The 12,644-nt window shown below is 28.7% G+C and overlaps 1 protein-coding gene across 1 annotated transcript; it reads right to left on the reverse strand.

The window, feature by feature from the left end:
- Positions 1-464: 464 nt before the first annotated feature.
- On the reverse strand, positions 465-1,592 carry LOC124419267. The gene has a single exon (XM_046947899.1). It carries the CDS (start codon positions 1,590-1,592, stop codon positions 465-467), a length of 1,128 nt encoding a protein of 375 aa, XP_046803855.1.
- Between the last annotated feature and the right edge of the window lie 11,052 nt (positions 1,593-12,644).

The following is a 12,644-nucleotide window of genomic DNA, read 5'->3' on the forward strand; positions in this document are numbered from 1 at the left end:
GTTTTCAGAAGTATTAGTAGCTCATTATAATTGTTCCTTAGTCCGTTTATATTCCATTGGAGAATTTTCAATGCCATTCTGTCATATAGAGCTTTATACTAGATATAATATCCAATATAATATTGTTAGTATATACATTTATTTTTAAATGCAATGGTATCTTAATAATAAGCCACAATGTAATATAAATTACTAAATAATTTAGCAAAGTGTATGTTTGGTAACGTCTTAAGTATAATAACAATAAATTTAAATGTATAATAAATATTAGCCAATGAGTAACAATAATAACAAAATAAAATAATGAATATGCATGCATAAAATTAATGTAGTAAACAATAATATGTTTTATAAATGTATGTAAATATATATCAACTGTAATGAATGTGAAATAGAGAATGCAAAAAAATAGAAGAAAATAAGAATAAAGTTGTAGATGATGAGTAGATTTTGTGATATTCAGGTTAATTTTTTGTCCGTTTTGAATTAAGTAATTCTTCCAGTTGTTTTTTAACTTGTGATCTTGTTCTCTTTGATGTTGTTTTTGGTAGAATAATTGAATTTTTGCTGGGAGAATTTTTCTTTTTTGATGTGTTTTGTTTATCGATATCAGATTGGTCAGTGGTGTCTTCGCTCGCTATGTCTTCATATTTTCTTATGGGTCGTGTTTGAGAATTTGGTGATATGTTCTCTGATGATTTGTTGTTGCTTATTACAACTGAAGAGTATGTTGTGGTGGGATTGTTGTGACGTTGTTGGTATGTTTTTATGGCTTGTTTTTTGCTTACTTTTTCTATTGTTGTTATAGCTTGTATTTCTTTTTCTATGAGAAATACAGGGCAAGTTCGACTTACGGATGGATGATTACAATTTTCGTAATTTAGGTTTTTACAATTGGTACATTGTGGTGGTAAGGTGCATTTTTCTTTTAATTCAGGATTAAGATGATATGCTTGTGCGCAATTGTAGCAGATGTTATCATTTTTACATATTTTAGAGATATGGCCATATTGAAAACACTTATTACATTTAAGCGGTAGTGGGTTGTATGGTCGTATTTTAAGTTTCTCGTATCCAACATATAAGTCGGAAGGTAAAGTAGTAGCGGCAAATGTGATTATTATAAGACCAGTCTCTTGTAAAACTTCATCAACTTTTTTCATTATTTTTTTAATCGAACAGACATTTTGCGATTTCAGTTCAGATAGAATTTCTTCTTCTGCAATATCTCGTAGATCATTAGAATATATAACTCCCCTTGAGAAGTTAAGTGTAGGGTGTTCTTTAAGTTCCACTTGAATTTCAGATGATAAAGAGGTGAGTTGTATAAGTTTGCTGGCTTGAGTGTAGTTCTTTGTTTTGATTAAGATAGTACCGTTTTGTAATTTTTTACACAGAGAAACTTCACCACTAGCTACATTATCAATAACTTTTTTTATTAGGAAAGGCGAAACATTCTTAAGAGAGTCTTCACTTTTAACGCGTATCATCAATAGATATTTTTCTCCGAGAGACATATTATTAAGTTTTTTGCTTTTGTCCATCGTTATTGGTGTTTTCATATAATTGAATTGATCTGGTGGTTTATTCATTTTATTGGTTATTTTTTTTAATTATATAGAAAATATTGTCTTCTTTTCAATTTGTGATATTGTTTTTTTTTTTTTTTTAATATGTATATAATTAAGCTAGTCAAAATAATGTTATTTAAAAACCAAGTACACTTATATTATACTGTATGAGTACCGCGATTATTAAATAAGCGTCTGTCAACCAGGAAGGTTTTCTGTAGACTGGTGGTTTATTTAACATAACGGTGCATTTAACATTCTGATATTCCAAAATATTTAAACTCTTATATCATTTATGGAAAATAAAAATATTTAAGTATTAATTTTACTCGAACTGTATGAATTTATTATTGATGAATAAATTATTATTTCAGGCTTTACAAAGGATTTTTACCAGCGATTTTATAATTTTCAATACTCCCGATATGTATATTTGTTATTATTATACCCTATACCACTTTAGTGGGGAGGGTATATTGGGTTTGTGCTGACGTTTGTAACATACAAAAATATTCGTTCTATACCCACCAATTGGCTTAGAATCATTTTCTGAGTCGATTAAGCTATGTGCAACATACAGGCCGCAATTTTCAAGATAATTGGATGAAATTTGGGACACACGCTTCTCTTGGCCCAAGGACGAAGCCTATTGAAAATGGTTAAAATCGGTCCATTATTTCGACTAGCCCCAATAACACCGTACCCCCCAAATAGGTCCTTTTGGCTTATAATTAATTTAAATGATCTATAATGTTAACAAAAGTCGACAAAACTTAGTTTTATAGATCTTTAAATGACACTACCGATTTTTGTAATGATCGAGCTTCATTTGACCCTATCCCCCATACAAACTCCCCTTCAGAAAATGACTTAAAGGTCAAAATTCACTTACAAACACTAATAACACTTTTAAATTCTACATAAATAATGTTAAGGAAGACTTAACTCCCCCTATCAACATTTTTAAGTAAAAATCTCCTTTTTTGCAATAAAATAGTAAAAATATTCCGAAATAAAGTAAAAAAACAAACCTAATGCTTTATTTTTTAAACAATCCCCATTTTTAACTTACATACTGACAGGTGTAGGGTATCATATGGTCGGCTACGCCAGACCATACTTTCATACTTGTATTTTTTTTATAAATGTGAATGTGTTTCGGAACTTTTATTTAATTTAAATATTTTTTATTCGTTCCCTAATATGGCTATAACATCCAAAATTTCTCCATTAAGATTCAAGAGAGAATTAGAATTAAAGTAGACAAAATCTATAAACTTTTGAGCCTTTTTTAAAAATCATTTATTATTAATATCTTAATCAGATCCTCCCAGTCTTTAAACGTTGATATTTACATTATTTTTGAACATAAATTTCAGAGTATAAATTTCCTTAAAAATGTTCGGCTCTGAGCCGACTTTAAGCCGCCGCCGAATTATTTTGGCTCAGCCGTCGCTGACAATTTTAAGTCGACTTCGCCCTCTGCCGTAGCTGTCCCATAAATGCATTCCATTCTGCTTGTGTCTAAAAAAAATAACTTTTTCTGTATTCTAAAAATACCATTAACAATTTAAAACCTGCCCCAGGTAGGAGTTGAACTCGAGCCTGAAATAATAATATATTCATCAATAAGAAAATAAAAATACACCATCAAATCAAACTTTAAAGATTCTTGGAATTTCTTAAAACAACTTTTGTCGTAATTTTTTCAAAATTATTTTAAGTTTTGCCATTTAATTTAATATTTTTAAATAGCGCGAAAGAAAATATATTTTCAATGTGAAAACAATTTTTAGAACCATAATAACATTACAATGTATTGTTATTGTGAGTAATGGCTGATTTCCGCTTACATATTAATCGGCACAAAAACGATATTCAATAGATTTGCGACGAAAAAATTGGTTTTGTATCCTAATGAGCAATTTTTATATTCTAATGAGCAATTTTTAGCTATGTCCGCCTGTCTGTGTGTCCATGTAAACCTTGTGCGCTCGCTACAGGTCGCAATTTTCGAAATTTGGCATATACTCTTTTTTGGTTCAAGGACGAACGCTATTGAAAATTGTTGAAATCGATCCATTATTTCGCTTAGACCCCATATAACCGTACGCCCCGAATAGGGCCTAATTTTTATAGTGATCGGGCCTTATTTGACTCTAGCCCCCATACAAACTCCCCTTGTTTTTTTGTCAATTATACGTAAAAATGTTCCACAATACGGTTAAAGAACAAATTAAATGCTTTATTTTTAAAATTTTTCCACTTATTTAACATACTGACTGGTGTAGGGTATTATATATTCGGAAGTAATGAAAAGAGCCTTTTTTAGCTTTTCAACTCATTTATATTTAATGTACATATGTGTTTGTCGGCCCAATTGTCCGTAAAATAATGGTTTTCCAATAAAAGTCAATGTTGTTTTCTTTTTTATAAAACACGAAAACTTCTAATTTTTTAAGTTTAAAACTTTCTTTTTTTTTTCTTAAAAACTAAGTTTACGAAGTGATCGGGGAAAACTAAAAATATATTCGTACTGTATGGATTATAACCCCTGTATTTCAAATTGGAATCGGAATCTGGCAACCCTAGTTATACTACCTTTTATACCCTACACTACTTTAGTGGAGAGGGTATATTGGGTTTATGCTGATGTTTGTAACGCACAATACTATTCCTCCTATACCAGTCGTCTCAAAATCATTTTCTGAGTCGATTTAGCTATGTCCGTCCGTCTATGTAAACCTTGTAATCAAACTACAGGTCATTGAAGATAATTCAATGAAATTTGGTATATGATATCCTATTGTCCCTCTTGAACTTTACAATTATATGATCTCATTTGACCCTAGTCTCTATAAAAAGCCCCCTTCAAAATTTAACTTAAATGTCCACAATTTCATTCAACAATAAATGGCTTAAGTATATCTGAGGCAAGGTACAATTCAACTTAAATGCTTTATTATAAAAACCAAATCACATTTTATTCGTGTATCAGGTATAGGGTATTATATGGTCGGCCTCACCATATAAGCTTGCTGGTGGAGGATATTTAAGATTCGGTACAGCAGTATATTACACTCTGACTTGTTAACATTTCCTTTCTTTTGTTAAACAATCTTCGGTATGTTTTTATAAATACGAACGGAAAATAATAATTACAATTTTGTATCCAATATTAAACAACACAATAAAATAAACATGTAAGAGTGCTATATTCGCCTGTGACGAATCTTATATACCCTTCACCATAGTGTATTTTAAACATATGTATTAGTTTTATAAATTTTTTCCCGACTATATTATTATAACACCAAAAGCAAAACAACATGAACAACAACAACGCAAAACGAAATAAAAAACAAAATACGCAAGGCATCAAAACCAAGAGACATCTAATTCAGACGTCGGCGCTAGTATTGTTCTGACAACGAAGATTTTCGGCAAATTACATGTACACAACACGATCGCATACGAACCTCTAAACAAGAGTATCAAAAATACAAATATTTTATTTAGTTGCTTGACAGCATTCAACAAGGCAGGTTGATGTAGCTTTGTTAAAGAAATTGCAAACACAATTTGAAAAAACAAAAAACAACTTGCAAAAGCAAGAGCATAATTTACAAAAACAACGTACACTCTAAATAATTTTCTAGAATGCATAACAATGAAAGTAAATAAGTTAATCTTGTTTCATACTTTTTTTGTACATTTTAATTAGAAATGTTGTTTCTATTTGAAGAAATTATCATTCTTAAGTACATTGATTACACATTGTTTATAAATATTCGCATTTTACAGTAATGCAATTTAATCTTCAAAATTAAAAATAACCAAATATTTCTTTCAGTGCTATTTCAATGAAAAAATGCCAATAGTGTGTGGGTAGTGGTGACTTTTTTATCTGCCTCTCTATCCGCCGGTATATGCCGTAAAACCAAGATCGGCAGACATATACTACTACATTTTGCACTTGTAGAAGTAAAAGAGCGAAAAAACAAGTAATAAGAAATCATTATGTATGTATAATTAGATTCTAATTAAACATACATAACGAAAAACAAAGAGAAACAAAAACAAAGTAAACAACGTAATAAAACCAATCTACATTCAAATATACGAAGAGAATTCACAAAACAAAAACACACAGCTGAATAAAACCACACACACGTGTACATCGTTTTCTAATATACAGTGTTGTTGTTGCCTATTTAAAAATTTTCAGAGGTTGGCTCGGATTTCTGCTCATATCTCCGTTATTTACCGACCGATTTTGCTGATTTTAAATAGCGATTTTCTCGAAAGCAGTCTAACAGAATTATTGAAGATTCGGATCTCGCCGATATCTGTTGTCCTCTAAAAACTGATTTTAACAGACAGACAGACGGACACGGCTTAATATAAAAATATAAAAATTTTTAAAATCGGTTAACCGAGATATAAAAACCGGTTACCCGAATATCGATGTTTTCAAAAAACCGGAATATGCAATAAAAACCGTTTTTATGGATTAACCAGTTTATAAATACTAAGTTTAAGTTTTGACGTTAAGAACAAACAAATAGGATGTTATAGTCGGGCGAGGCCGAGCATACCTGTATACGAATAAAATTTGATTTAGTTTTCATAATAAAGCATTTAAGTTGAATTGTACCTTGCTCAGATATACTTAAGCCATTTATTGTTTAATAAAACTGTGGATATTTAAGTAAAATGTTGATGGGTGCTTTTTATAGTGACTAGCGTCAAATGAAGCCCTATAATTTTAAAGTTAATCGAGGCTAGTATAGAACTTGGTTTGCAGCTTTTTGTGGAGATACGAGTGTATTAAACATAATTATGAATTTAAAAGCCCTATTTGGCGAGTTCAGTTGTATAGGGCCTGGGTGAAAAGATGGACCGATGTCATTGACTTATTCATTGACTTATCTCAAAAATTGCGAACTCTAGTTTGATTATAAGGTTTACAAGCTCTATTAGGGACTTCAGTTGTATTGGGGCTAACTGGAATAATGGACCGATCTTTGCCAGAAAATGATTCTAAGCCGATTGGTATACTTTAAGGTGGTATAGGACCAATATTATTGTGCGTTACAAATATCAGCACAAACCCAATATACCCTCCCCATTAAAGTGGTGTGGAGTATAAAAACGAAAATAATAGACTTTAATATGACACATATTGTCTAGTTCTGGTACACAATTTTGTTATTTTTCTGAAAGTTATATTGTCACCTGAAATGCAAAATGGCGTAACAACAAAAAGGTGGGCAAAAAAAGTTGTGTCAGTCACCCCCTAAGATTAAAAACGTTATTAATATTTCAAAAAATATAAAAATTATTTTTTACCATGCCTAGAAATACCTCCTTTTTAGTTTTTTTAATATTTTACGTCGTTATTTTAAGTCCGATCGTTCCATGTAATATATCAATATTTATGGCTTGACTGTTATTCAGTTACAAACCCTTCCAGATCCTACTTCCTATCCAAAAACCGTAAAGTTTATTATATCCTACAGCACTTAAGTGGTTTTGCTTTGTCCATCCGACTTGTAATCAAACTACAAGTCGAAATTTTCAAGATAATTCCATGCAAATAGGCTGATATGCTTAATTTTACCCAAGGAAGAAGTGTTTGAAAATGGATTAAATCGAACCATTATTCCCTTAGCCCTCATACAACTCCCCGAAAAGGGCTTTAAAGCTTTTAATAATGGCTTCAAGGTCGTTAATTCCCTTTTAAACACTACAATTATGATGAAATTCTGCATATCTATATCATAAATCAAACACCAAATTTTAATAGGATATTAATTAATTGATATTAACTTCCATATATAGTATCTTTCAAAAAATAAGTTTTTCATCAATAAATATCAAATAGTATATGGAGATTACGACAAATTTCAATGTAAATGCTATATTAAAAAATATATCATATTTTTGATATATGGTATCATTCGTTTTTTATTAGTTTTAATTATTTTAAGAACTTTTTTAAAAATATGTAACTATTTAAAAGAATGGTTAATTTATCATAAAATAAATTTATCACTTTTTATAAAAATTAGTAGAAACACTTAAATTTTTCATCGATTTCTATAAAAGAATTTTTTTTATGTAAATACGTGATTTTGTTATTATTTAATTTAATTAAATGCTGAATAAAATTATCTTTCTTTTGTTTAGATAGAGGAAGGATGCAATTTTTGTGTTGTAAATTTATTTGAAAAAATATTTTTAGTAGCTCATTAAACATAAAAGTGAGCATTTATTTCATGTAATTAAATTCCAGTATAGCCACAATTTCAGATTTTGGGGAAGGATCCGAGATCAGAACTCGCGCAATTACTATGACGTCCATTTAGAAAAATTGTATAAGAGTGAAATATACCTACAGTAAGGCCATAAATATTGATATATGATATGTTACGATCGGACTTAAAATGGCGGGGTAATATATAAAAAACAAAAAGGGCGATATTTCTAGGCGTGTCAAAAAATATTTTTTTATATTTTTGAAAATGTTATAACATATTTTTATTCGTAAATCGACCCACCCCACAGTACAGCCATTATGTTGCTTTTTAAGACTTTCTGACTTGTGGAAATGACAAATTTGTTGTTACGCCCTTTTGAAATTCATGTCAATAAAACCGGAATTTTTGACAATAAAGTTCAAAAATTTGAGACAACATGTATTTTAATGCAGTGCACCATTTTAAATTCAAAAGAAAATTTTAAATTTTTTGATTTTACGCCTTCTTGCATTTCAGGTGACGATATTTAGACAAACATGTTTAATAAAAAACTTCCTTCATTTGTTTCTATTTATTTCTAAAGTATTATTTTAGCTCTGAAATAATACTTAGGGATTGTTGTTAAAATTATCGGGAATTTTCAGGCTGCCTTTGACCTGATGGTATTTTTTATATTTCGTAATTTTAAATGATAAATTTAGAAAACTTTAAAAATTTCATTGCGTTTCGTTAATAAAGATTTTATTGCATATCGTAAAATTTAATACATATTATTTAAGAATATATTAAAACATATCGCTCATTTATTACAAGACTGACATAATCCCAAAAAAATGTTTTGAAGATATGAATTTAAATAAATAAAGGACACCAGACTAAAGTTTAGTAAGATACATGAGTTGTACCACTTAAATTACGCGAATTTTAGATTATGCCAGTGTTGTAGTAATATAAAACGACGTGCATACCTAAGTGAAAAATAAGTACTTATCAAATATTTTGTTTATTAACAAATAAATTAAGTAACTTATTCTGTAGGTGAGTTGTAATATAAAAACAATTTGGCTTTTTATAAATACATATATCTAGGATCTAATTAATTCAAATTCCTTTATTATAATCTCTTATACATAGTAATCTCAATTTCTCTTATATTAATATAATAATTCTCATTTTCATATCAGTTAATTATTCTATAGCCTCTATGGTTTTCATGTCATTTACTAGATACAACTTTGTCTATCGCATTTAATACGCCAAGGCAGAAATAAAACTTAAAAACAAGTACTAATTTATTCATAATTTATCATGATATACATTAAATAAAACTTACAATTTTATTAAATGGAAAAATGTAAATCATACATCTTAACAAACGAAATAATGGACATAATATTTACATTATTAATATATATTTACGAATATGTGCTACATATACTATACATTATGTAGTTTCTTAAGGGAATTTAAATTTTTGGTATACTCGACGAGTGCGTTTTTGTTTCATTGGAAATAAACCTTTAAGGTAACGAGGTCAATATTTCTCACATATTTGGGATACTGTGATCTTAAGTCGAAAAATTCTAGAAAAGGCACATAATGACAAGAAGACATTTTCAAATCTGGATTCAATTTTTTGCTTATTCCTCTGAATGTTTGCGTTTATATGGTACTGTAAGTAAAATATTAACATTTGAAATGGCAAAGAAAAACGTCGAAACATGGCATACTCCGTTTTAAAAAAAATTATGGGGTTTCAGTTTATTTCTAAGTTTTTATTTTGACAGTTAAAACACGTTTACATAGAAACAGATATTTGGCCTTAAACGTGCATGATTACGATTTGGGACATAACTTTCAAAATTTAATTACCTGTGTTAATTTTTTTTTAATTTTAAATATTAATTTTTTATGTCCAATCCACAGTTGGTGTTGTACGGTTGTATCGTAATATATCGTAATTTTTTATTATTGATTTTTTTTTTTAAATTTTATTTGAAAAATTTTTATGGCATACAACGCTACAATGACTGTGAATTGGACAATAGTTATCATATTTCAACACGCACTCTTCGAAACTACTACATACTATAATCAAATACGTTTAGCGATAGCCGTTCGTAATCTGGGATATTATCAAAAAAACTTTTTTATTAAAATAAAATATAAGCACAATTTTACAAATTTTGTACAGCATTAGACGCATTTTTAACTTTTCAATACATTTTCAATATATTGTTTAAGAAAATACGGTATAATATATAAAATAGAACAAAAAGGTTCTGTTTTGAAACGAGACCAAATGACGAACGGTCACTGATAAACTTAACATGGTTTTGAAATCATAAAACAGAACAAGCTGGTTACTCTTAGAATATTTTCTTCAACACGAAAGGATAACATTCAAAATATTATGGGTAACATCGCACATTTGACAAAACAATATACATATATTTTATGAAGGATAACTCAAGCACCATTTTTGTTAGTCTATTATACATACTACAAACATATGTACATTAGAGTCGTTTTATCTCATAGGGTAAAAAGTTTCAGAATTTTTTTGGGCACTCCCTAGATTGTTTCTATTAGATTTTTTGTTAGTTTTGCGACTTCGGCGATTCATATCTCTGGAACTGTTTATAATATTTTATATATTTTATATTGTACATAATATATGAACCAGTAGTACTGAAACCGAAAAAATAGAGTCATTATTCCTAAAAACGTGACTGGTACCCCTGTGAGCGAAGATGTACTATTTGTATTATTATTGGTTATTATGAACTTATACTTTGCAATCTTATTTCATTTAAATATGTTTGCTATCGTATACCGTTAATTTTACAGTATCACTGGCGACCCCAAACAGGTAAAACCAAACTAGTTTAAAAATGTATTGTTATATTTTAAGTAGAAGTTAAATTAAAAAAAGAATTGTAATTGTTGCTGGATCGCTGTAAAGGTGGTAATAGACGAAATGTATTTTACATATGTACTGTCAAAATTTCCATCTATTGTACATACATATTTTCTGATACATACATGAAACATTGCATGTGTAAAATATATGTGGAAATACATATGTAATTTTTTCGATTAAAGCGTTCTCTATTTTCATGTGACAAACATAAACAAAACAGCTATTTTATTTTGAAATATTTTTAAAAAAATGAAATGTTTTTGAATTTTTAATAAACAAATTTATAATTTTAACAATTTTTACACATTTAATGACATGTATAGGTTATGTTATACGAAAAAAGACAGATGTGATAGCAAAAATTATGAACAACTATATAACAATTTTGACATAACTTCGGAATTTCATAAGGATAAAATAGTTACAGTACATATGTAAAATACATGTCGTCTAATACCATCTTAAGGTGTACGATAGGAATGCTTCTGTATCATTTTGGCTGCAGTAGAAGCTCTCGGGGAAGATCCCAAAGATATAAGATCTTCAGAATAGTAATCCACGAACAGCGTAGAATAAACCGTAAAAAATACACGGAAGAAATTCAATACAAACTTAAGATACCACAAAACGAATAAGTCAACCAGTCATTTTCAAAAGGTTTCAAAAAGAAAGGTCGGCGATTGATAAATCTAAGATAGATGTAAACGAGAATATTTTGAAGCTACTGCCCAAAGAAGAAGTGGGGAATATCAAAAAAGAAATGCATTTTTATATTCCATATAAAATATTATAAACAGTATCGACTTAAATTTGATGTATGACAAAGGTAAATGCATTAAACCGTTCTCGAATTTTTAAAACTTTAAGGACCTAACAAACAGTTTCCCCAAAAAAATTCGACATTTTTAAAACCACCCTAATGTACATTAGGATGCAGGAATCTCAGTCGATGCGTATTAACGTAATGAACACAAGAAAAATATTTTTTTTAAGAGTATTAGTTCCCTACTAGCGATTGAAAAACTTTTCTTATTTCAAGGTTTGCAATCTTTTATTACAAGAAAAATATATATATTTTTTTTAATTGATTCAATATTTTCAATCGCTGGTAGGAAACTGAGGACCATTAGAAAAAAATATATATTTTTTGTATGTTTGGTACATAAATACGCATCGATTGACAATACATGAAATTCTTAAAAGGTCCGTTTCTCGGGACATTAATGTACATACATACACAATTCATTAAAAAATTTCATGTATTTTTTCTGTAACGTATTCAATCCTTCAGCATTTAAACAAAATTAATAATAAAATTATAAATCTATACATACATAATACAATATACAATAAAAATATTAAAAATAACAATTTTTTATTATAAAATATTTAATTTATGCATGTACGATGATATATAATTGTACCAGTATGTTATCTACAACGTCATTAAATATATTTATTTATTATTTATTATACCCTACACCACTATAGTATAAAGCAAAATCTCTTTTTGAGTCGAATAAGTTATTCCTGTCCTTCTGTGTGTCCTTGTAAACTTCGTGCGCACGCTACAGGTCGTCGTTTTCAAGATATTATGATGAAATTTGGCACATAATTTTCTGTTGGCCCAACGGGCCGTTATTCCAAAATCAATAAAGATAAGTCCACAGTAAGCCTCGCCTCCATATAACCCCTTGTAAAAATATTTTCGAATTACAGTAGGTAATAACAATTTTATTATAAAAATTAAAAATTTTTTAACATGCTCTGGTGTAGGGTATCATACTTGTTTCGAATTTTATTTATTTATAAATATGTATTTATTTAGTTTTTATATTTTATCTAAGTTGAACTTTTATTTAACTTTTGAATTAATAATTAGGAAAT

This window comes from Lucilia cuprina, chromosome 4 (assembly GCF_022045245.1).
Source record: "Lucilia cuprina isolate Lc7/37 chromosome 4, ASM2204524v1, whole genome shotgun sequence".
Classification (NCBI taxonomy): Eukaryota; Metazoa; Arthropoda; class Insecta; order Diptera; family Calliphoridae; genus Lucilia; species Lucilia cuprina.